General features: G+C 34.4%; 1 protein-coding gene across 1 annotated transcript; it reads right to left on the bottom strand.

Annotated features, from left to right (window-relative positions):
* Window positions 1–532: 532 nt before the first annotated feature.
* On the bottom strand, window positions 533–26,648 carry LOC138708932 (pH-sensitive chloride channel 2-like). Its single transcript, XM_069839303.1, has 9 exons — window positions 26,486–26,648; window positions 14,241–14,409; window positions 12,909–13,141; window positions 12,107–12,189; window positions 10,728–10,892; window positions 6,763–6,918; window positions 3,532–3,697; window positions 2,990–3,152; window positions 533–1,761 (listed from the first exon to the last, which is right to left on the bottom strand). Exons 1-9 carry the CDS (start codon window positions 26,554–26,556, stop codon window positions 1,480–1,482), a joined length of 1,488 nt encoding a protein of 495 aa, XP_069695404.1. The 5' UTR covers window positions 26,557–26,648; the 3' UTR covers window positions 533–1,479.
* Window positions 26,649–27,353: the final 705 nt, after the last annotated feature.

Here is a 27,353-nt window from a genome sequence, read left to right as displayed (position 1 = left end):
TGTGTCGGTATATTTCATATTGTTCTAGTGTGTTTAGTTTCTGGCTTTTTGGTTGGATGTGTAGTATTTCCGTGTCTGTGTTGATGTCTCTGTGGGTGTGGTTAGCATTTGTTAGCAAAACACCTCCACATATGCAGAATACATCACAAATGCTAACCACACCCACAGAGACATCAACACAGACACGGAAATATTACACATCCAACCAAAAAGCCAGAAACTAAACACACTAGAACAATATGAAATATACAGACACACGAAAACACACCCCAACGAAATTCTCAACACACAACTCAACTTCAAAACACACACACTCTTTGACTCTACACTCTACCACACGAACGCACCCTCAAAGGAAACAGAACAAGAGGCGCCAAGACCAACAACGACCAGTTCTGAAGATGACCCATAAATAGGTCGAAACATGTAAACGAGGTACGTTGAAGTTTAACACAGGAAAGTCGTATCATACATATTCCGAAGAGTTTTAAGTTATAAATTCGCTTTATGTTTGTATGTATTGTTTAGCGTGTTTTGTTTTGGTATCTAGGGACTGTGTATAGGCTACTAGAAAAAAAAATGCGTAGAATAAAAATTATTCATTGAGAAAGGCCATGCATCATGTTATTTCTTTGTTGTTAAATTACCAGTCTATTAATTTAATAAACTATGTTCTATTATGTTGGAAATTATGTTGTAACTGAAATTTTTTTCTGGAGTTCTTATTAAAGCCAAGCAGGCTGAAGATAAGTTGTTATCAGCTAAATAAATATAAGTAAACAAACGACATTTTTCGGCCTAGTCAAAAGTGCCGTTGTTTTGATATTGCCGGTTAATTAGGCGCCGGATACAAGGGATTTTACTGTTCTGGTAACACCTGTAGTAATCGAAAATCAAGCATATGGAAGATATTTATGTGATTCAGACTTTTGATTCACTCTGTAGTTATTACCTTCGCCATTTATACAAGTAAAAAGTTAAAAACAGTTCAATATATTTTTCATAAATGTAATTGCGAAATGCATCTGCAGATGGTTCTGGACACTGTCAATGTTATGCTATTATGTGAACTTGGTCTCTCTAGACTTGTGAACTAGAAGTTAGTAAACACAATGTTATTTTCTTCATAATTTGGACATAATATATACATTTGAACTATTCAGTTTCATACATAAAGATCCTGTACAGGCTTACGTATTTAGTGGTAGGAATGGTAAAATTAATTAAATCCATAGTTTCACAAATAGAATAATGAATATACTATATTTCGTGGTGCACTAGTTCATTATTGTTCAATTTCTCCATGGATACGATATGTAACGAATTAGCCCACATCTCATCATTTTCTGTGAATTTTCTCCATCATATTAGTTATCAGTGTAGCCTATCAATTGATAACCAGCTAATCAAGCAATTAACGTGGGAGTACTTGTATTTTTACGTTTACTCAGTAAATGCAGTATAATTATAATTATTTCATTAATCTATTGTATTTTTAAGTGCCACATCCACGAAAATAAAGCCCCAGTACAGAATATTGAATATTAAAAATGCTATAGGAAACATGAATCTGCTCTTCGTATCAATCCACTTCGTTATTTGTTGCGGTGTCATGGTAGTAAAACTTTGTCCACCTCCTTCATTGCTATTGTCTTGAGAGCTTGTACTGTCAACTGGGAAGTCCCGAACTTGTTCCAATTCTTCATCATCTTCTTCCTGAACCTCCACTAGTCTGGGAATTGTCAGGAAGCTGAATGGTATCTGTAAGACATAAATATTGTTGTTACTATTATTATTATTATTATTATTATTATTATTATTATTATTATTATTATTATTATTATTTTTACTACTACTACTACTACTACTACTACTACTACTACTACTACTACTACTACTACTATTTTTATGAGGCTGTGCTAGAAAGAGTGGGTGAAGAAAGAACAATTCTAAAACTGATCAGGAAGAGAAAAAGGAATTGGCTGGGACACTAGCTGAGAAGAAACTGCTTACTGAAGGATGCACTGGAAGAAATGGTGAACAGGAGAAAAGTTCGGTGCAGAAGAAGATATCAGATGACGTGGATCTTATGTGGACACTAAAAGGAATGTAAAAATAGAAAAGATTGGAGAATGTTAGGTTTCTAGTGAAAAACCTGCACGTGGGCAGAAAACTATGAATAAATTATTATTATTTTATTTTTTTAAGTAGATTATTTTACGACTCTGTATCAACATCTTAGGTCATCTAGCGTCTGAATAAGATGAAGGTGATAATGCTGGTGAAATAAGTCCGGGGTCCAGCACCGAAAGTTACCCAGCATTTGCTCAAATTGGGTTGAGGGAAAACCCCGGAAAAAACCTCAACCAGGTAACTTACCCCAACCGGGATTCGAACCTGGGCCACCTGGTTTCGCGGCCAAACGCGCTAACCATTACTCCAAGGTATGGACATAAATTATTACTATTATATCACAGATTAGAATTTGTAAAATTTTTATTTTGTATAAATTAAGTATTGTAAACTTTGTTTTTCTACTGTTTATTATTGTTCAATTTATTACTTTCTTATTTGTATCTCTGTGCTGGACTTTTATTGATCAACTGCACGACATAAATTTCAATAAGTGAATTATTATTATTATTATTATTATTATTATTATTATTATTATTATTATTATTATTATTAAGAATAGCAAAAGAAACAGCACATTAGTAAGATAGACATGTAAAATCCATTGTTAAAAGTGACGTCACATGTACCCATTATGAAAATAGGTTAATCCCAATGGTAATTCTATTGAAGGGCACCTACGAGATTTATGGATATGATAAGTGTATTTTGTGAAAATAAATCTTATGAAGGTAGAATCTCCCATTTTTTAAATAAAATTGTGTTCTGCATTGAGAATGAAAGTGGAAGCTTTGAAATCAGTATAACAATGACTTTTAGAAATAAAATCTGTTACCATATTGAAAGTTATACCAACCTGACCATGCAAGCTTTGCATTGCAGAAACCAAATGAGGAGGGCTTGATGCTCTTCTTTGTAATGTAGCTTTATATTCACCTAACTCTTTCATTGCTTGTTTTGGTGTTAGCGTAGATTTAAAAATGTACTTGCTGTTCACCTTCTTTAATTCCACGTTTCTCCTGAAATCAAAATATAAGTGAGGTAAGATAAATTTATACCTAGATCATATATACCCAGATAGCTCGGCCTTACAAACTTTGATGGTAACAACTTTTGTTAGATTTACTGCCATCTAGTTGTTACATAAGGAATCACGTCATAATTCCCATTTGAATTGCATTAGCGACTGTACTGCCATCTCGTGTTCGTTTATGGCGGACAGGTGGCGATCCTGGCGGCTGTTCTCTTCAAAGTGCTGCCGATTTTAACATAGGGATGAGCTATCTGTTACATATATGATCTATATGATCTGTCTATTAGACAGATGTATGTTCATAGTAGTTTTGTCTTGTATAGTAAGTTACTTTCAATTGCTGTCCTTTGAGATACAGTACTTACCTTCTTCTCCATATGGTGTTGACAAAAGCAAATTCCACAAGTGATCCAATGATGAATGTTGTGCAAACAATGAACCATACTTCACTTGCCATAATATAAGACACTTTAGTCAATGCACTGCCAGTCTTGGATGATAGAGCAATAAATGTCAACATCGTGCTTATTCCTAGAACACATTGCATTATTATTTTAAAAGTTACAGGAAGAATTACATGGAATTATAAAAAAAAACTTTTAAAGTAATTATTCAATTATAAAAGTTTAATACAGCTGCGCTAAACGAAGTCCATTGTTATAAAACAAAGTATGATTTACCATCACATATAAGTTGCAAGTTCATTACATAACGTATTCTGTCGTGAATAACCTGTTGTAATTGCAGATGTTACAAATATCCATGCATGACATGAACTTTGAAATAATAGTCATGACACAGTACAAATTATGTAAGCTAACAAAAGATAAATCACGTTTATACAGGGTGTTTCAGGAATATTTTGACAAACTTTGGGGGCATGTTCTCACACCGAAAAAAAAAGTTCATATACACATATGTCCGAAAATCCTTAGTTTTTTAGTTATTAATGAGAAAACCTAATAAAACATCTGTTAGATATCGTCAGCTTGGTAGCAAGTGTTGCAACGTTAATCAACTCAGAAGCTCATAACAAATGTTCGAAATGTTCTCTTGCTTCCACACACGCATCCACTCGTCGGATCATGGACTCCTTGGCAACACAGGATACAATTGGTGCATCAGCAGACTTGTATGTATAGCAACATTCGATTATCTAACAAAATAAATATTATTATCGGTTACAAACTGAAGTTAAGTTGTTGGATTGTACCTCGAAACCCGTTGAGCGTAAACTTTCATTGTTATGAGTTTCTGAATTGATTAAAGTTGCAACACTTGCTACCAAGCTGACAATGTCTAACAGATGTTTCATTATGTTCTTTCATTAATAACTAAGAAACTAAGGATTTCCGGACATATGTTTATATGAACTTTCTTTCTTGTTTTGGTGTGAGGAACATGCCCAAAAGGCTTGTCAAAGTATTTCTGAAATACCCTGTATATCCGTGTACAAGATGAGGGGGTATAGTGCAAATATTTTGATCTTTGTCTAAGAAAAATGCAAGTGAAATAACGCCCTATTTATTTTTTCTCTTGCCATTATAGTTTTTCCGTAAATGTGTCACGTATTTTATGGTATGGTGTTTTATGAATGGTAGTACTATGAAACGCCTGTCAGTTTAGACTATACGCACGTCTTTCGATATATTCCAGCATAAACAGTTACGGGTGAAATTCGAACATATTACAGTACAAAATAAATCATGAATGTAATCCCATATGCTAATGTAAAAAGGTGATTGTGTTTGGATACACGATAAATTGTTTTGATAACCCGTTACACCACAAAGACCTTCATGGTAAACCTGGACAGTAGACAACCCCCAAAAGCTTAGACCTCCGCGTAACTACTGAGGCGTTCGTAAAGAAAACAAATCGCCTGGAAGTATTAACTAACCTAAAAACATGCTTTTTCATCTCTAAAAAAATAACTTCGAAGATTGAGAAATTTGTTACATAATGTGGTTCAGTATACTATCCCCGATTATCTTTAAAATACTGTATTTGCACATATACCGGTACGCCTCCCACCTTGTTTACCAATACAATTAATGAATGAAGGAATGAACTCGTAGTTCATCCCAGATGGAATGAAAATATAACCATTAAATTCCAATTTGAGTGAAATAAATCGAAAATATCTAATTTCAGAAGATGATGGTAGTAATGATGACAGTATTGGTGACGGTGAGGAGGAAGAAAATAAGGCAAACAATGTTGATAATAATAATAATAATAATAATAATAATAATAATGACATAAATGGTGGCTCCGACATATCGTGGCATAAGAACTGTCAAAGAAATAATGGAGGATAGGGCATTTTTTTCATCTTCTTTACAGTCACAATGCTGTTTTGTGTCTAAGTTAAAATTCCCATTTTATTTTATTTGAAAACCAAGCCATTTGAAAAATACCTCACTAAAAACATGGGACATTTTGTAAAAAAAAAGCGGGACACACAAAAAAGAGAAAAAAGTCAACATTATTAACTAATTAAAGTTTAATTTATTAAAGTATTAAACTGAAGTACCTAATACTGAATTATTTGTATTTTATTTTCATCATAGCATAGTAATTTTCACCACTTTTTTTACATACACATTATGTTGAATGTTCTGCTGAAGTAGATGCACAGTCATTTTTTTTCTGCTGAAGTAGATTCACAGTGAATATTATATTTACACGAACTGTGTATTTGTTCAAGAAGTTTGGGCTCTTTCAACATTACATTGAAAAATTCAACACACGTTAACTGTACTAAATTTTTTTACTATTATTAATGCTCTTACAGTTTCAATAGTGAGTTTGTTTCTTTCGTCTGTCCACATTGCATTAATGAGTGAAACAATGTGCTCTACGGCTGAATTTGAACCTGACAATGCTGAACAAACTAATATCGGAATATTTATAACACTCATGTCTTCCTTCTTAAAATATTCAAATATTTAACACCACTTTTCACTTAAGGTTGGTTCACAATAAACCGGGAACGGAAACGGCAACTAGAATGAGAACGGAAAAATGTTAAAAAAATGTATTTAAATGTGAACGTTCACAATAGTTAATTATGAATCCTCACATTTAAATACATTTATTTTAACATTATTTCCGTTCTCGTTCTCGTTACAGTTTCCGTTCCCGGTTTATTGTGAACCAGTCTTTACAGTTTGATTTCTGGTATTCCAGTCTTCAGATTTATTGTCACATTATTTTTGCATATACAGAAACTCACCAAATAATTCATCTTCGTCGAGTTTAAAACTTGCTACAACATTTCAATATATTCATTCGGTAGGATACTCACAAGTAAAGCCCTTTTTTTGAGATCGAGAAAAAGCGGAACATTTTCTCGTCCCGAAAAATGTTTTTGGGACGGTGGGACTTTCTATAAAAAAACGGGACTGTCCTAGGTAAAACGGGACGTATGGGATCCCTAGTCTAAGTTTGTTTCGTATAACAGTAGAAGTAATTAATGTTGTTACATTGGAAATTCATCTGGTGCAGAAGGACAGATAAAGATTGTTGAATTTGATAGAATCTAAATATTCAGCGTACACGATTATATTCAAATGTAAAATTAAAAAACTAACCAATTCCTATTCGTCCTGAGATGGCACTAGCATCCAGCCAAAAAGACACCCACGAGATGAAGACAAGTAACATACTGGGAACGTAGTAGTCCATTACATAGAATCCCACTTGACGACGCAGATGAAATGTAACCATTAATGCACTGTAACTGCCAACTGAAAAACAGTAAATTATAAATGTAATTAATAGACATCAAATATTATGAATACATTTTTGTAGCAGCTTGAAGTCCAGTATCAGGGGCGGCTCGTCCATAAGAGCTGCGGAGCTGCAGCACTCCCTGCTTTGACAGGAAAATAAAAATATATTTATTTTAATTTTTAGAAGAATTGTTACAGCTTTTATTGTTAAATTGCTTTATATTTCATCTGGCCGGGAATATGTACTATTATCTTATGCATAATCTTTTTGCGCGTCGACTGTATTGGAATTGACACTGCATCAAAGTCGTCCTGGGATCTGCAGGGTAGTCAGCTCATAGAGTGTGTCATGCTTGGTCAGGGGGTAGAGAGGTGAAGGGAAGCAGAGGGAAACTGCCGCTGTTTAAAACCCATATTTCGCTGCAGTGGTTGCAGAGCCAGTCAACAAGGGATCTTTCCTCTCCTCCCACACCGCTATTGTAATGCTGCGTCAAATGGATTCTCTATTCCCTTGAAACTTAATGACACAATTTTTATTTTCTTTTCACATACTTATTGTTGTAGAATCTTATCGAGTTAATATAACGAAATTAATATTCTCTTTTGCCTTATTATTACGTATATATCCAGCAGAACCTAATATTTGCCTTAACTCAAAATGATTGCACGAGTAGAATCCTTTTGATATAGCACGTAAAATACGAAAGAGACTTCTTTTCCAGTTTTAGAAAATTGTTGACCATCAGTATATCTGAGTGTTGCTTTGGTGTGACGTCTTAATACCGTAACTTAACCAGTGCAAATGTGCAAGCATGACTGTGTGTGAATTACAGAATATTACTTTTATTTTTCTCAACTTTCCCTTGCGGAGAATATTGATGTAATGAAGTGAAATTAAAGGGTCGTCCGTTACCCGACTTAAATCTTACTTAAGCTTCATCCAGACGAAATAGTGCATATATGTAAGGAAGTATAACAATGAAATTTACGCTAAGCATTTGTGGTTACTTGGATGTGAACAAAAAAAAATCTGTATTTTGTTTTCCTTGCCTCCTCTTCTGTGGTGATGCTTCATGGATTAGGAGTGATGTGACAGATTTAGGACATTTGCCCCTAAAAAGCAAAATGCACGAATCTTCGCAGTCTCACCTGAAAAATGTTGTTTCATTGGCTATGTTACGCGACTCATACTGCTGTGCATTTAAGTGAAACGAACAGAACAAAATTCTCGAACATAATCAAGAAGTGAGAAAAAATCGTGAAATTATTTAAAAAAAATTGATTGTATCAAATTTTGTGGCCAGTATGAACTTCCACTTAGGGGACACGATGAAAAAAACGATTCGAAGAACCCTGTTATGTTTCGTGGGTTGCTACAGTTCGTGAGTAATCTAAACGAGCCTCTCAAAAATCATTTGGAACATGTCACTGTTTAAGGTTATTCTAAGACAATTCAGAATGAACTGGTAGATTGTAAGCTGAGTGTCTGCCGATCTGAAATTCAGACTGAAATCGATGGTATTAGTTTTGCTTAGGGATTAGCAAATGGTCCTACAGACATCTCCCAACTAAGTCAGGAAGTTTTGGTTTTTCGATATGTAGTGCATTTATTTTTGTCCTATACTTATTAGTAATGGTATCAAGAAGTGAAATTTGTATGTACCGAAATCTACTGCAGCTCTCCCAATCCACAAGTTCACGAGCCGCCACTGCCCAGTATAATGATGTGTTTTGTGGTACAATTTTAGTAAAGCAAAAAGTAATATTCTTGTGTTCTCCAAGCTTTAAATATGTTTAATATATCAGTACATAGCGTAAACAATATAAGCTGCCAAATTCATTCAGTTAGTATAGCACAGTCTCAGACCAGATAAAATGTAATGAAGTTTCCTTTATCTTGCATGCTACTTTGAATGTGGTGAAAAATATTTGCAGGATGTATGGTAGACAATTCGATTACTGATTACATCTTCAGTTTAATGAAGTTTACGGGTATGAGAGGGGCGGGAGGTGACCTCTTAAGGGGTTAGGTACAGCTTAAAGGAGTAAAATTTTGGAAAAATTTAACATTTTTTCCTCCTTCTGCTATATGAAAAACATATTTTTACGATTAAAAAAAATATTTATATATTTTTTTTTTCAAAATTCAAAATTCACTGTGCAGTGATGAAGCGTTTCCCTCATAACTCAAAAAGTATCCAACATTCTGTGATAAAACTTTTTGTGTGTATTTATGAATGTCATATCTACAATATGATGCAAAATCACTTCTCTTCCTTTGATAGATTGTCTGATAAAAAATAAATTCTTTTTAAAAATGGTCAAATATCAGTATTTTCTTCCAACACAAAATAACAAAATATATATTATTTATTAAGAAATTTAGTTGAAATAGCATGATATTGTAAACATGAGTTTCAGAAATAAAATAAAAGAGAGAGAACATGAAAAAGTTAACAAGTTTATGAGTTATGAAGGAAAAGCTTCATCACTGCACAGTGAACTGCCACCATTTTGAATTTTGAAAAAAAAAATATATAAATAATTTTTTTAATCATAAAAATATTTTTTTATATAGCAGAAGGACAGTGTTTTACACATACCAATTTTCATTATTGTACAAGATACAGTAATGGAGGAAAATAATGTTGAATATTTCCATAAATTTTACTGCTGTAAGCTGTACCTAACTCCTTAAGTACAGTTACTCAAATAATATTTCAGTGCTTATCATCTAAGTATGATTTAGGTGTGCTGAAAGATTATCAAATTCTTTAGGTAGAAGACTGCTACATACAATATAAGTTACGACAGTGATATTGATATTAATACCTATCTGTAACTGATGGAATTACATTGCAAATGAACAGTAATTTATTAGTTTATTAATTATTTCGATCTCTAGTAAGCTTTAATAGAAATTTATCTTTGTAACTTACAATATCTTCCTGTGTGTCCACATAAATGTCACAGGTTTCTGTCTAATGAGCAGGAAGAATAAAGGAAGAATGAAAGAAGGAGAGAGAAGGAATGAGAAAGATGCAAATAGAGCAAGGAAGAAAGAATTTAAAAGAAATGAAACCAGAAAGGAAGGAAGAAGAAAAAGGAAGAGAGAGGAAGAGGTAGAATAGGAGAAAGCAGAGCATTTGCCTCAAATTTTGTAGTTTTCTGAAACAATATACATCATGCATACTTCTGATTACAATATAAATATACAGGGTGAACCGTAAATAATGTCAATAATGTCAGGGTGATGTTCAAACAACAAAGTTTAATACAGTTTTTTTCGTTTTTACTTACTTTTCGAGATAAAAATTGTTTTATATTAAACATTTCAAAGACTGTTTTGGGAAAGCCATTGATTTAATTCCCAATATGCTCAATCGATTTAAGAGAGCAGTGTGTTATTATAAAAAATTAGTAAAAAGAAAATTAGTTTTGTCCTTTGAATGTGCAGAAATTTGATCCGAACAAATGTAACTTTTCGTTCTGCAAAGGACTTTTACAATGTTACATTTCCTCGAATCAAATTTCTGCATATTTGAAGGACAAAACTAAAAATTCTTTCAATCATTTGCTATCATAATACACTGCTCTCTTAAATTGACTGAGAATATTGGGTGTTAATTCAGTAACTTTCTCAAAACACGCTTTGAAATGTTTCATATAAAACAATAAAATTTTTATCTCGAGAAGGAAGCAAAAAACGAGCAAAATTGTATTAAACTTTTTGTTTGAAATATCTCAAAGAATATCCCCCTTATTTTAATGGCATTACATACGGTTCATCCTATGTGTTTTGTTTTAATAACAACTTTACTTACAGGAATGTCTATGATCGTAGCTATTGGTAATTTTGAAGGCCGTTTCTTCACTTGTGTTGGTCCACATGCTGGCTATATAATACTCGGACATATGTGGATGTGGTGCCATTGATACTGGATTGTCATCTTCCCAATGTAGTAAGAGATCTTCGGAATTGTAGACCCCTTAACATAATATATAGAAATTGCCTTAAAAATCAGGATATTTCGCTAATTAGTAATAAAATATTCATATACCGGTATTTATTTATAATTATTTTAAAATATAACCATTCCACATCTGTCCAATCGTAACAGTTTTATAGTACATTTTCATCATCAAAAATATAATTGTACTGTCTTCATGCAAGCACTTTATATCAGATCTATAACATTTAATTTCAGTAGATTATTAGAATTAAATTGTTTGCTTCCTACAGTTAAGAAGTTAATGTTATGTAAGAGTTTATAGTCAATTACTCTAAGTGTATATATTAGAGATGAATAACGATCGAAAAAGCAAGACTAACAGCGCCCGCAAAGTCGAAAACCCGCACGACAATGTTCTATAGTCGCTCGTTGAAGTAAAGACTGCTTGTGAATGTTTCGAGACGCCGAGATTGATCACTCCCGAAGTCTCGAACGTTAAGCAGCCTTGAATTGCCACAGTTGTTTATACCTGACTGAACTTTTATCTACTTTGGCAACTGTTATATCTGTATAAACAATCAAGTAGCCTATTTGAAACATCATCTCTACCTTTCAGTGTATAATAATCCGTTCCCCAGTCTTTATTTAATTACTAGCCTACGCCCTTACTAAAAGGCTAGGAATTTTCTTTTCATATGTTTGAGATCAAGTGTGTGGAATCTCAAGTAAAAAGATATTAACGTTATGTATTATGTTTCTTAGAAATGCATATTTATTTGAGATTTTTTTATTTATTTATATAACATAGGTGATGTCATATAATAGAACCAGAACATTTTGATAACTAAGATACTGTTCTGTTTTCTCTTTTTGTCTCATTTAAACATTTATAATGTTATTTATTTCAAAGATGTATGTTATTCGAAGTTACGAAATCTTTCAAAGCCGACCAAATGCTATTTCGAGAATGATGAACGAGACTCAAAGCGCACGAGAATAACGAGCCGAGACTCGAAAGACAAATGCAACGATCACAGCGAGCGAGAGCGGCAGTTAGTTTTGTTCATCTCTAGTAGGTATATATGCCTTTGTAGCTTAAAGTTCAGTTAAAATTGAGACATACATTATATTATGAGATAACATATTATAAAATGGATACTTTATACACTAATCAGTTACTGTAAATGCACACAACCAGGAAAAACAATGTTGATTAATTATAAATGTTGATATTACGTTTTGGTACTTACAACTTTCTATCAACAAAGGACAGCGTTGTTCGTCAAAGGGAAATTTGTGCAATTTCATCCAACAAATCAGAGTGGTTTTCAATCTGTAATAAATCGAACATTCCTTTGATGTTCATGTGAAAAGTTTATTGGTACCGTACTTACATAAAAGAAAATATTCATATGAGTGGACCACTGAAATGCTGATTTCTAGGAAACAAAATTATTACTTTAGCTAAGTTGCATTGATCATCACTTTACAAAATTGTTTATGTAAGTTTCTGTATCTTGCATAGTTTTCTAGATCACTTTAGTTTAACACAGTAAGAAATTTTTTTTTTATTTGCGTAAAACAATATGTACAGTAGTGGCAAAAAAACAGATTTGTAGCTGATTTCAGAGCCTTGTTCACTCCAGAACACAATAGACTGGTAACTAAGATTTTCGTGGTTCGAATCCTGCCTGGGAAGGAAACTTTTTTTTTTTTTTTGTTCCTTATTCAAATTTATTCCCAATACTTTTCGATTGCTGGTAAAATTCATGTTCTGGGAATAATAAGTTAATTAAGTAGTAAAATATCGCTGCAATCGAAAAGTATTGGGAATAAATTTGAATAAGGAACAAAAAATAGTTTCCTAACCAGGTAGGATTCGAACCACGAAAGTCTTAGATATCAGTCTATCGTGCTCTGGAGTGAACAAGGTTCTGAAATCAGCTACAAGGGTCGGTCCATATTTTTTCCCACTACTGTACGTATTATTATATTACTGTACGTTTTAAGTATTTTAATGCAAAATTAACATGAAATAAAAAAATGACTCACCTTTGTGCAAAGACTACAGTTCCATCAGGATGTATTGATATGAGAATATCTTTTTTATTAAGCGAGCCCATTATAGCTGATTTCTGATCATTCACCAAATAAATGTGAGGTGTCCATATCATGTTCTGCAACTCTTCTCCTCCAATTATTTCATACACATCTGGTGCAATAGAATGGTATGCCAGTCGAGGATCTTTATATTGGAACTGCAGTAACATGTGTAGATTGTAACGCTGAAGCAATAAAAAAGCTTTCAATACAAGGGACAATCAATAAGTTTTCGGACTGTCCTGGATACAGGCAACACACAGGACATAGGAAACGGAGAAGTTATCTTACATCAGGGAAACGCCTGGAATTTATACTAAATGCATCACTTGAAAGGCAGAGAAGAAGACTAGCTATAAGGCGTAAATGGAGAGAGTTCAGGAAAAATCGCAATAGGTTCTTGATATGTTTGAACAAAATCAGCTGTAGAAGCTCAGTTCTTAAAGACAATCTGACGCTGTTTGATAGACTGACTCAACAGGCACGGAAGCAATGATCTTCAGTGACATGGTACAATAAATACAAGTGCAATTCGGAAATGTATTGATTGTACCTTGTACATTTAAAACAAATTCGAGGAATTACATAAACTTAGAGAACTCAATTATGTGTTTTGTTTGTTTTTCTTACATGTATGGGTAAAAAATTTTATATTGAAAATTACGAAGACTCTAATTATTGCCAAATGTCTTTTTATACAATATTATTTGTCTCTTTTGTTTCTTATTCTAAGGCACAAAGACAAGTTTGGTTATTACCCGACTGTACATGTTTGTCTTGGTGGTTTGTTGTTGACGGTGAGAGCTGCGTACTACTGTTCATTCGATAGATATATATACTCCAAGCTCACACAACTTAACAGTTTCGGTACGATCTTCTTATCTCTAGTCAAGAGTTGTCATAATTAATTAAAAAAGAAAACCATAGACTCTAGTCAAAAGAGAATTGTAAAAATCAATGAAAAATACGTCCCAAGCACAACACATTCCCTCACTCGTGTGTGTTCGTGTTAGTAGAAAATATATTTTGCATTTGTGAACAACATTGGCTCTAATAAACTTTGAAGTAAATGAATAAAATATTTAAGAAGATAAGATTTTGAGAAAAATATTTGAATCAGTCTAATATCCAATCGTAATAGAATTGCGAAATTTAAATCAAAAAAATTAAATTTATTTACATCAAGATGCTGACATAATTCCTAAAATTAATGCAAGAGGATATTGGCGTATTGGCTATGGTTTTAACAGAGCTCCTAAAGAAAGTATATTACTTCCCACTTACCAAATTTCGAACAGCTTGCGAATTGTATATATAGGCTCTGGTACTGATGTTCAGAGGTCCTGGTGGGTTTGTGTAACTGTATCTGCATGATTCTGTCAGATTCTTCAGCAGTCCGTAAGTTGATACATGCCCATGAACCTTCTTCAAAGACGAACAATAGCCATATTCTCTGCCAAGTATAGAAAGTTTCCAAAATTACGTTTGTTGAATTTGCTTACATAAATGTAGGCCTACTGAAATTTGAAATAGATTTTGAAGGGTTTTTTTTTTAATAATTTCGAGGGAAAAATTGTTCCGGAGCCGGGTATCGAACCCGGGACCTTTAATTAAAATATATTTCATTCGAACGTTACCACTAATAACCATTCTACTCGTATTTTCAGTAATAGATTATTGCACATACCGGTATAACTTAATATTTCAGAATTTATTTGATTGAAATCGTCACTCTTATAAGATTTTTGAAATCACTTATTAAGTATCCAAATTATAACGTAAACGTTCGTTTTCTGGATTGTAAACTTCTTAATCCTTAGATCATTTACTAATTGTACTGTATAATGTTTATTTATTTATTTATTTATTTATTTATATGCTGAACAACAGCCAGAGGCCAATTATAGTTCAGCACAGTACACAAACAGAAGATACAAAGGTGCAAGAATAAATAAAATAATATCCTAAATCAAGAAAAACATACATAAATGAAATTGAGAACAAAGACAGTAAATACTAATAAACGAAACTGTAATAATAATAATAATAATAATAATAATAATAATAATAATAATAATCTTTATTAAGCAAACAAAAATACACAAATGTCACAGGCTTCGTCACAGACAAACAGAACAACAAGGAGCACAATATAATATATTGCCCGTGTCTCACGTCCTGAACCGAGAGTTCCCTAGTGCTTATAACCACGCCTCTTAGGTCTGCTCGGACCGTCACGGCAGTTGCAGCGTGCGGCACGGCAGCATATTACATGTTCTGAAAACATTATCTTATGCTATTGCAGGGGTCTTTACTGTTTATAATACTGAGACTCTAATCGTGGTTACCACTATCGCTGTTATCCTTGATGGCGATTTCCTAAAATGTATGTACGAGTACACACTAGACCACTCTTCGTTCAGTCTGGACAACTGCTGAATTACCATAGAGCAGCATTTCTCAAAGTATGTTCGTGAGTTCCGTAAGCCCTATATGACTTTAAATTTTATTTTATACTTTTTTATTTGGTTATTTAACGACATTGTATCAACTACTAGGTTATTTTACATCGATGGGATTGATGATAGCGAAATTGTATTTGGCGAGATGAAGCCCGGGATTCGCCAAAGATTACCTGACGACATTCGCCTTACGGTTGGAGAAAACCTAGGAAAAATCCAACTAGATAATCAGCCCAAGCGGGAATCGAACCCGCGCCCGAGCGAAACTCTGGATCGATAGGCAAGCTCGTTCAGACATTACCGAGTGAAAAGTTAACAAAGATATATACAGGGTGATTCACAAGGATTTTTTGTCCCTTACGGAGCTTATTTCCGAAGACATTCTGAGCAAAAAATGTCATATAAACATTTGTCCCAATCTCAATATTTTCAGAGCTACACTAATTTGAAAGTATGCTTGTAAAATTCCATTATTCTTGAGTTTTAAAAATAAAAAGAATATTACAGATAAAGAATGAACTATTCAGGAATATCATTTCTTTAATTAGCTAGAATTCTGAAGCTAAAAATGTGTTGTGAATTCCATAGTTGCTTCGTATAAATTTTTTTTTCCGATTTTTAACTATAAAATTGCATTTTCTTACGCATTTATCACAACAATTGTTACAAATCACGTCGCTCTTTAAATTCTTCAAGACTACTTTGGGATGCATAATTAAACTGTAAAGAATCAAGTTCCTGAAGTCGTATGATTGTAACAATTTTTTTGATAAGTGCGTAAGATTGATGTCATTTTTAGTTAAAAATTGAAAAACAAAATCTGTACAAAGCAATTAACAATACATATTTAGCTTCAGAACACTAGCCAATTAAAGAAATGATACTTCTGAATGGTTCATTCTCTATTTGTAATATTTTTTTACCCTTAAAACTAAAGAAGAAAGGTATTTTACTAACAACTTCAAATTAGTGTAACTCTGAAAATATTGACATTAGGACAAATGTTTATATGACTTTTTTTGCTCAGAATATCTTCGGAAGGAAGCTCCGTAAGTGACGGTAAATCCTCGTGACTCACCCTGTACAGACATACAAACATGATCTTCAAAAATGCTATTTTCGGTCCCAGGATAGTTAGTTATAGGTACATGTTAACATTAATAAATTTTTGCAAAAACGAAAATTACTAGCAACATTTAGGTTACAGTTTATTATTAGTATGAATTGTGAAACTTTCACGATTTCATAAGTTGAAAACAATAGTCGTGAGAAAAGATAAGTTTTAATTGTGCAGAATAACTTCCGTTAGAGTTGTTTTCTATTTTTAGAGCTACAGTACATAATATTTACGGCTCATTCTTCCTTCAGCAATTTCCTGTGCTCGTGAAGGAGGTTTAGTTCCACATAAAAGTAACAGAAGAGCAGAGCAGGCCTGGTTTCAGGCTCTTTTCGAGTCTATGATGATTAACAGCTGATTATGTTTACATAATATCTCCTTAAATATCTTACTTCATTATAATCTGGTGTTTTGTGATAGAGATGCGATAAAAAGTATGTGTTAATTTTATGGCGTGACTTGATACTTCCTGGGAGTAATATCGACTGCTCCTGATGTGCTCAGGTTCTACAGTACATTGGCGTTTTTTTTAACACAAAGTGCAGAAAATTTGACCCATATTTTTTTCGTAAAATAATTATATTGATCGAAGGCAAGTAATTCTTAACATAAAACCCACATACGGCAATTTTACTTTCGTAACAATATGGCATCGAAATCAATTATGTTATATAGTGCTTCTTTCAGTTATTGGATCTGGTCGTATAGGCCAGGTTGCTTTTCCAATTCACTGCGTGGTTCCCAACCTTTTTTTGACTGACGACACACTTTACTGAACGCCTACGATATCGCAACACACTTATTTGTTTTTATTAGAAATAGTGATACAATAATAATAACCAGTGCTTTTCTTCTGGAGAAAAACGTGGTGGAACTCTGTGTAGAATATTTTATAGCGGACGGGGAGATGGTTACTGTTCACTGCACGGAAATTTTGTCGTTTTCAACCTCCTTTTCATCAAACTAAGACTTTCGAGGTCTAAGCGGAATTAAAAAGAAATATTAAAAAAATAGTTATTGACACATATTTCGGGTCCATGATGAAAAATGTAACAAAAAGGTACCAGAATGTCGTTCCAGAGCATTCCATTAGAAAAGAGCACTTATAACAATTTCTTTGTAGTGTCGGACGTACAGTATTGTAAATAGGTCGATGTTAACACGCAATAAAAAATTCTTAAAAAAAAAAAAAACAAGCAGCAAATTGAGTGGCATTAGAAAAAAAAAACAAAGGTATGTGTCAAAAATCTCAACCTGTCTATGCTGTATGTCCGATAAAAGAATTTTATTATCGTTTTTGGAAATGCGCCTATTTAAATTAATGTGAAGTCTGCACTTGGTGGGTTGCATAGAGTTTCTCTATAAGTGGTCTTAGTATTGACAGGCCAACACGTAGGCTAAATCATCTTCAAGACGCAGCAGTCTGTTACTTTGTTTAGAGTTCACTATTTTCATGGTAGGAAATGCTGATTCACATAAGTATGACGACAGTTCTAAATGTCTTTTTAGTTTATTCGGCACCATCGACTGCTTTGACAAAACATTTCCGCATAGAAGACACTCGGGATTTTGTTTATATTAATCTCCACTCCACGTAAAACCATATTGCAAGTATTCATCACTATAATATTTACGAAACGCAGAACGTTTTTGCGAACCCTGAAGGGAACTTTCGCTCACATTATTTGAATTAGCACTGCTGTCATCTAACCCAGAACTTGATTCAGATTGTGTTTTTTTAATTAAAAATTTGTTCATAAAAAATCTAAATAAAGCACTTTTGATAGAATAATCGCACTATCTGTTCTAACGATTCTAGACTCTGATTATTACTAAGTGGGGAGAGTTAATGAATTACTAAGCTTTGTTGCAGGTATTTACTTTCATTCGAATTATCGCCAGGAAGAAACAATTAGGGAAAACACCGAGATTTTACTTGAAGCAAGTAAAGCGCATATGATCATGTCTCGTAACCAGAATATTGTACGAATGGAAGATTTATCCTTTGAAGCGGTGGAAAAATTAAAATATCTTGGAAGAGCAACGATGGAGAGTGAGTTCAGTGTGGAATGTGTTCGTCTTGATGGCATGGGTTATGTTCAAGTTACGGAGGATTTAGTGCTTTTGTATGAGACTGTTGTTCTCTAGCCTTTTCTGTAATAATTGTCTGTTATTTCTCAGTTTTACATTAATTCTCGTTTCTACAGTTGTAGTTAAATTTATTAATAGATCTCATATTTCTGTTGTGGGCATTGTGCTCTAGAATAGTGTGAAAAAAAAAAAACTCAGTTATAAGTGTATTAAACGCCCTGAAAATTTCTATGTCTGCCTTAAAAGTTTTCTCATATAAAACAGATTGTTTTGGCGTGAATTCAAATGTTTGTTTCATAACTTAATCACTTCAAATTCTTTTTGCTTACTCTTACCCGCCTGTGCGGCTAAAAGTGTGCATTTGCATTTTAAAAAAATCAAATTTAATTTATTTACTATCTTCTCTTAAAGTCAATTTTGCTGAATTTATAATCCGTATAATACTATCATTCATTAAACAATTTTTCAATATTTAATCTATAATACAATAGATTCCACAGACGATAATACATCACGTGCGCACACTTACCCTCCTTACAGGCTACGGCGCGACGTCACATTCTTAGTCATAACATGGCCGACATTGAACAAGTTTATATGTAAATGTACGTTTAACATGAGTTTAATATAGCAATTCCTTTGTTTTTTAGAACTTTGAACATGTATTTACATTAGACGATTGTCAAGATGGCCATGACTAGACCATGAAAATCACGTGAATCCGATTCGTGCCGAAGCATGTCTTTCTTGTTAGCCACGACCCTCCTTTACCTTATGCAACTACAGTACATTGTTACTGGTTGCTTGGTGATTCTAGCTAACCAAACGCAGGACTCCACTGAGGCTGCAGCATACTGCATAGGACATCCGTCCGATGCAGTATGCTATATCCTCGTCTATACTGTTTTCGCTGTAACTGTAAGAAAAATCCTCATGTAAACATAAGCACGTGGCTGTCATATCGTGATTGGCTACCAGTCGAAACACTCACACGACGCAGGAAAATATAGTCCGTATTTGGAAACCACAATCTTTTATTATTTGAAAATAAAAAATTGAATTCTAGTTGTTAAACACGATGAAACATATCACTTCACTCATGTAAAACGATATGTAAAAGAAAAGCTACTTTAATATTTTGTTATGTACTATGAACGCGGATGAATGCCAACAGTAATACCGAGGTAGTCTGTTCTTGTAACAAGCTGGCGACACTTGAGCTCGTAGTTCACGTAAGCACGTGGTACTGAAGTATGGCTTCTGTTATTAAACATAAGAGTGGAAAATCTCTCAAAAGCGGAGAAAAACAAATAGTTTTAAATGTATATAATAAGTTAAGTGAGTTGAATCCAACGTTACCTATTAAGCAGATCGCGTCATTAGGCTAACGTCTGAATTTACCGGAGTGTCCGTGTCCAGCATATTAATGGCGCGGAAAGAAAAAGAAGAAATAGGTGAACTAAGAACACCAGGTCTTAAATGCCATTCAACTCGTGTGGAGTCAGGTAAAAGGTTTCGTAGCAAGGAATAATAAAACCTTCAAGTTACATGAAGTTCGAGAGTTGTTAGTCTCAGGTTTATCTGAAGTGACGGCCGAGAGGTGGCAAGGTGCAATCCAACACTTGATAAAGGAGGAAGACCGCATGTTCCAACTGGAAGGGATAACTGACGCTGTTGTGGACCGTCTCGTCATAAATCCTGCCGACGATAGTTCTGACGACTCCGATTTGGAAGGAATGACTCCTTTGTCCGACAGCGATTGACCGTACACGTAAGTTTAAAATAATTTAATTACAGTAAATATAAAGTAAATGTTTCCTAAGCAAACGAATGCATAGAAGTGAGGTTAGGTCTACTTGACGAGTAACGGGAAATGTTTAACATTAACAGAATGTACAACAGTAGGCGGGGACACGTACTGAGAATCTATGGCGCGAAACAGCGGCCAATGAAGCCTCACTTCAGTCACGTGGTATTGTTTACATTAGGATTTTTCTTACAGCGAAAAGATTATAGTTACATTTTTCCCAAGGTTTTCTCCAACTATAAAGCGAATCCTCGGAGTACTCTTGCCAAAATATCATTCCAGTATCACCAATTCTATCAATTCAGTTGATACAGTGTCATTACATAATTAAAAAATAAAATAATTGGCAAAAACGTGTACGAAAGCCTGAAGCACATCGACACCATTACAGGTTTTGTATTCGAACTGAGTAGAGATAAAATATATTTGCAGGAGGTCAACATGCCATCTGTCCGTGGCCTACTTGCACCGTACAGATTTTATTGAAACGTTCACGACGAAGGAGTATAACAAACTTGTACTAGATTTGCAGAACATGCCCTAATCCAGTGGGGCACTTACGGTTTGAATTACAATTCCGTATAGAGACGATTCTACATCTTATACTAAAATTTATACGAGCAATAAATCTAACATTAAATGTTTTTGAGTACTCTACATGTATACCGATATCTTCACTTACGTCATAAACTGGATACCTCAACATCTTTACTTGGTGTTTTCCCTTTATCCCTCATCTCATATAAAAGGTTCAGAGATGATAAGAAAGTCTTCGCAACATCACCTTGAAAGCTTTACACCTGTAAATACTATAGAGCATTGACCTAAAATGTAGCTTCCAAAATTCACTATAAAAAAGATTTGAAAAATAGTGTAATAAAATTTCCCTACTAATACTTAAGCTATAAGTATAGGAATCAATAGCCCAGATGCTTTTCGGGCTACAATTCAGCATAAGAACAGAGCGTTCGTTTACATAATGTAGGTAGACCAGGCGGCGCGCGACCGGCACAAAGACTATGTAACACGCAGCAATCTGTCTCTCGCACGCTCGGCAGTCCAATTTAGTTTCTCTGTAGGAGTGGTTGTATTGACGTTAGATTGCGTGTTATTCTTTGCTTGTATTAGCAAAGTGTTTAGAGTGATTATGTTGACGTTAGTTTGCGTGTTATTCTTCTGATTTTGTTAGGGAAGTGTATAGATTTAAGAATGGTTATGTTGACGTTAGGTTGGGTGTTATTCTTCTTATTTTGTTAGTGAAGTGTTTAGATTTAAGAGTGGTTGAGTTAACGTTAGGTTTCGTGTTATTTTTCTGATTGCGTTAGTGAAGTATTTAGATTTAAGAATGGTTGTGTTCCGTGTTATTCTTAAGATTTTGTTAGTGAAGTGTTTAGATTTAAGAGTGGTTTGTTGACGTTAGTTTGCGTGTTATTGTTCTGATTTTGTTAGTGAAGTGTTTAGATTTAAGAGTGGTTTGTTGACGTTAGTTTTCGTGTTATTCTTCTGATTTTGTTAGTGAAGTGTTTAGATTTAGATTTAGGAGAGGTATTTTGCTGCTGTTGCTATATGGAACGGTAACATTAGTATTTTTCTTTTACCTTTCCGCAATCACTCTCTTAGCAGATAAGCCTCTACCATAAAAATCCTTTAGGGCCTACTCTAATGAAAATTTCTGTGATGCTATGTGAGCAAGCTAATCTAATCATATCACTAACACAATCAGAACAATAACGTGCAATCTAATCTCAACATAACCACTCCTAAACGTAAATACTTCGCTAACAAATCAGAATAACGCGCAATCTAATCTCAACACAGCCACTCCTAAATCTAAACACTTCGTTAACACAATCACAAGAATAACGCGCAATCTAATGTCAACACAACCACTCCTAAATCTAAACACTTCGTTAACACAATCACAAGAATAATATGCAATCTAATCCAACACAACCACTCCTAATTTTAAACACTTCTCTAACACAATCACAAGAATAATACTCAATCTAATCCAACACAACCACTCCTAACTTTAAACACTTCGCTAACACAATCACAAGAATAATACGCAATCTAATCCAACACAACCACTCCTAACTTTAAACACTTCGCTAACAAATTTCACAAGAATAATACTCAATCTAATCCAACACAATCACTCCTAACTTTAATCACTTCGCTAACACAATCACAAGAATAATACGCAATCTAATCCAACACAACCGCTCCTGACTTTAAACACTTCGCTAACACAATCACAAGAATAATACTCAATCTAATACAACACAACCACTCCTAACTTTAAACACTTCGCTAACAAATTTCACAGAATAATACACAATCTAATCCAACACAACCACTCCTAACTTTAAACACAATCACAAGAATAATACGCAATCTAATCTCAACACAACCACTCCTAACTTTAAACATTTCGCTAACACAATCAGAAGAATAACGCGCAATCTAATCTCAACACAACCACTCCTAAATTTAAACACTTTGCTTACAATATCAGACAATATGAGAAGAATAACACGCAGTCTAATTCAACATAACCACTCCTACAGAGAGAAGAACTGGACTGCCGAGAGTGCAGAAGATGGTTTGCCGCGTGTTGCACGTGCCAATCTCGCGCAGCCCGGTCGACCTACAGTATGTAAGCGAACACTCTGTATATTTCCTCTTCGACTATGATGCCCGGCTAGGCCAATTTTAGTGTCCACCACACTACGCATCCCTCTCTAGCTATGAAATCAATATACCTACCTCAAAGATCTACATGAGTCGTCATGTTCTCGTTGAGAAACAAGGAAAGAACCAGGTAAACTACGGTGCTTCTTTTACATATAAAGAATGATTCACAGAGATTGTGCCATACTCTAGGATCTGATTCCTGACATCGTGAAGAAAAAAGTGTATACACAGTACATGTGTCCGATTTTGAATAGCTTTGGACAAAATCATGGTTCTTCCTTCCGTAATACGCATCCTTGTAAACCTCCGTCTCTCTCTCTGTCTCTGTCTGTCTCTCTGTCTCTGTCTCTGTCTGTCTCTCTCTCTCTCACTCTCAGTACAGCTAATAGCAGCGACACAAAGTCTCGTGATATCAAGGTCAGGGTTAGAGACAACGCAACACCGGTACAACGTATCCACCTAGTATCCGAACAATGGAAGTTAGGGAATGCGGCGAGCGCAGTTCACACTCGGGCGACTTCACATATTGCTGCAGAAGGTGGGGGTCTTTGAAAACCGGATTTAATTCAGATTTATTGATTTATTTAATTTGTTTATGAACATAATAGCCAAAGCCCAATTACAATATTTAAGACTTACAATTTACATGATTTATAAAACATAAAAAAGGAAAACGAAACATACTCTTATTAAAAACAGAAACAAAATATAAAAGAGAGAAAGAAAGGGGAAAAGAATTGAAAATAAGCTGTGAAAGTAGCTTGAAATTAACTAACAGCAATAGTCTGCAAAATATGATAACAAATTATTCTGTATTTAGGAAAATCCATATTGAAAATATCAATATTCGGATGAGGATGAAATTTATTGTATAATTGCAACATTTGGAAAACTGGGAAAATTTTATGTGTATTTGTTCTTGGTATGAAAAATAAATGTCGAAATTTTGTATTAAGCTTGGGTGCATATAATGTTATATAATAAAATTAACTAACACAATGCAACTTACTGTTAATAATTTTATAAAGAAAGTTTCAAGAATGACATTTCATCTAATTTGCGAACTAGTAAAATGGAAATGTTGAAGCGTTTGTAGCATGACTCTCATAAGCAGGATATTATTGTAAAATCTATACTATAACCATTTTAGAAATTAATTTTGAATTTTTTCCAGTAACAGAATATATTTGTTTCTAACTGGGCTCCATATAACTGCAGCATACTAGCCAGAATACACATTGCGACAGCACTGACTGGTGAACTTACTTACTTACTTAAAAATGGCATTTAAGGAACCCGAAGGTTCATTGCCGCCCTCACATAAGCCCGTCATCGGTCCCTATCCTGTGCAAGATTAATCCATTCTCTATCATCATACCCCACCTCCCTCAAATCCATTTTAATATTATCCTCCCATCTACGTCTCGGCCTCCATAAAGGTATTTTTCCCTCCGGTCTCTCAACTAACACTCTATATGCATTTCTGGATTCGCCCATACGTGCTACATGTCCTGCCCATCTCAAACGTCTGCATTTAATTTTCCTAATTATGTCAGGTGAAGAATACAATGCGTGCAGTTCTGTGTTGTGTAACTTTCTCCATTCTCCTGTAACTTCATCCCGCGAACTTGCTAAAAAAAATTCTTGTGTTTATCTAATAGAGTCTGCACTAGCAACAAAATCTTCGACACTGGCTGCTATTCAGCCTCCCCGATGCCCAGTACATGCTGCGCATGTGACCCGAAAAGAAATTGTCTTAGAGAATAGAGTATGGGCTTGGTGCAAAGTGCAATGGATTGCCTGTTTCATAAACTGGATCGTCGAATTCGATGCCCTCTAGTAGCAGTGGGTGACATGTACTATCGTCAGTTGTAAATTGACCGGTGTTGATTTCACGAACTAGAAGAGTGCGTCATTCTCCTCCACGAATGCTTTGATCCCCTCAAAATCACGCACTCCATAATCGCCTACGATGTCTTGTACAGGGACATCATTTTATTTTTACTAACATTTTTAATATTAATCTGGCTATACCTTTCTATTAACGATTGAAACAGGAAACACCGTTTGCTACCCCTTCCATGACTGGAGTAGGTATAGGAGGAAAGAAAAGTAGTTCATCCATTTACGTAAACTAGGAAATATCGCAATTTTGAGTTTGATAATTTTCATTACTATTTTTGTTTAATCAAAATACAGTACAGTATTAACACTTAGTGTTTTTACTCACGAATTGAGCTGTCCATGCGAACGTATTCATTATGCAGTGTATATTATACTGTCTACAGCACATTAGCGTGCAATATAGAGAACGAAGTTAAATTGAAAAATAATCATAATATGGATATTTAAACACATTTTTGAAAATTGTGGCCGTTCATTTCGATACAGGCTTCAGTTCTTTTGTGCATATTATCACACTATAGACTATTGTACCTAATTCCAATTACCAGTTTCGTCCTTCGTACGAGTAACTCATGTTGAAATAATTCTATACCTACTCTATATCCACACGTCACTGTACGTAACAGAAAAACCACAATTTAAAGTCACACAGAGTTAGTGTGCACTCAAATGTTGGTTGCTTGACGGTTGTCAGCCCACTTTGAGGTCTGTGGATATAGAGGGAAAAATTGGATCGGTGTCGGGTAGAGTTCCCGGATAGCTCAGTGGGAGAGCGTTGGTACGTTTAACCAAAGGTCCCAGGTTCGACACCCGGCCCCCGGAACAATTTTTCCCTCGAAATTATTCAAATTATAGTTTATTTAACAACGCTCACAATTGCCGAGATTATATCAGTGTCGCCCGTGTGCAGGAATTTTTTCCTTCAGGACTTCTTTTACATGCTAGTAAATCGACTGATATGATGAGGCCTGTCGCATTTTAACACACTTAAATGCCATCGAGCTGGGTTGGGGTAGAAGCCGCAACTTCGAGCACAGAAGGCTATACCGACTACGTTACTCAGGCCAACTTGTAAATGTTTGTGACTCGGAAACAAATTGTGAGTATATAAACTTATTTCTCATTATTCCATTTTTACTATCTCCACAAATCCCTCCCCGAAAAAAAATTCTGCGTCCGCCCCTGGCGGTGGACTATATTAATTAGCGTAGAAAAATTGGGTATCATGCATGCATGATATATTTTCCAGTGGTTTACATAAATATATTTGCACTTTCATCAACCATTTTGTAGAAATTCCTGACATGTTTTTTAAATATATTTTGCAAATATTACAATTTTAATTAATTAGCGATATTTTGGTATACCAATCAGAAGCGTAAATAACCTCAGAACCTTATTTTGTGTCATTTCAAGCGGTTCACGTTCCGTGGAATGTTAGCATACTTACGCATTTTGACCGCTGGCCCCACCTACGAGAGCACACAACAGCAAAAGCGGCAACACTTCCCGCCCATCCATGACACGAGACTGTCTACTGGATACACTCGTCTTAACACTCACATGCAGATGCAGATAGTTTATTGTTAGTTACGTCACACATGTTTGTATGTACAGTCTCCTTGGTGAAGACTCATCACCTCCGCAGCATATTCATTATGCACCTTGTAACAAATACGGAATAACAATTTCAAAGCACGTTTCATCTTTGACATTTCCATTGTCACACAGTGACTGGCTTTGCATTGACAATTATCGGATTTGGAATAATGGAGTTAAACAAAGAATACTTACTGCAGAATTTAACGGACGTAGGCTTTAGATGTCCTGACAGAACATTTATGTGTTTGCTTCCTTCAGGTGTGTAACAATTATTCTTATGAGCTATTTTATTCAGTTTCACTCTGTTTATAATAATAATAATAATAATAATATTATCGTCGTCTCAAAGCCTTCCGCTTTCTTTGACAATGCCTGGGTTCGATTGACTGGAGCTGGTATTATCGCCGCGCTGTCATGGTTAACATGTCGGCATCATGTCAGAAGTTAAGTATTTAGGCATTACGATCGACCAACACTTACGATGGAACAAATATATTACATATTTATGCAATAGATTACGTAAAACAATTTATATCTTTGTTACACTTCGGTCATATTTACCAATTAATATTTTACGTCTCATTTATTTAGCTTTATTTCAATCCATTCTCCAGTATGGAATTTTAGGGTGGGGAAATGCTTGTAATTCTAATCTCACTCCACTAATACTTATTCAGAAAAGAATAATTAAAATATGCCTTAATAAACCAATTGAT

The sequence above is a fragment of the Periplaneta americana genome, chromosome 11 (genome assembly GCF_040183065.1).
Source record: "Periplaneta americana isolate PAMFEO1 chromosome 11, P.americana_PAMFEO1_priV1, whole genome shotgun sequence".
In the NCBI taxonomy this organism is placed as follows: Eukaryota; Metazoa; Arthropoda; class Insecta; order Blattodea; family Blattidae; genus Periplaneta; species Periplaneta americana.
Note: the sequence above shows the minus strand (reverse complement) of the source record. Positions and strands in the feature narration are given on the sequence as shown.

What these genes read in the sequence shown, in the direction of transcription:
- LOC138708932 (XM_069839303.1), bottom strand. Translation starts at nt 26,556, where the DNA reads ATGGATGGGCGGGAAGTGTTGCCGCTTTTGCTGTTGTGTGCTCTCGTA. An exon ending in CGCAAGCTGTTCGAAATTTG is followed by an intron (nt 13,142 to 14,240) that starts GTAAGTGGGAAG and finishes TTATTGCTTCAG; the next exon opens with CGTTACAATCTACACATGTT. An exon ending in TGCAAAGCTTGCATGGTCAG is followed by an intron (nt 1,762 to 2,989) that starts GTTGGTATAACT and finishes TATGTCTTACAG; the next exon opens with ATACCATTCAGCTTCCTGAC.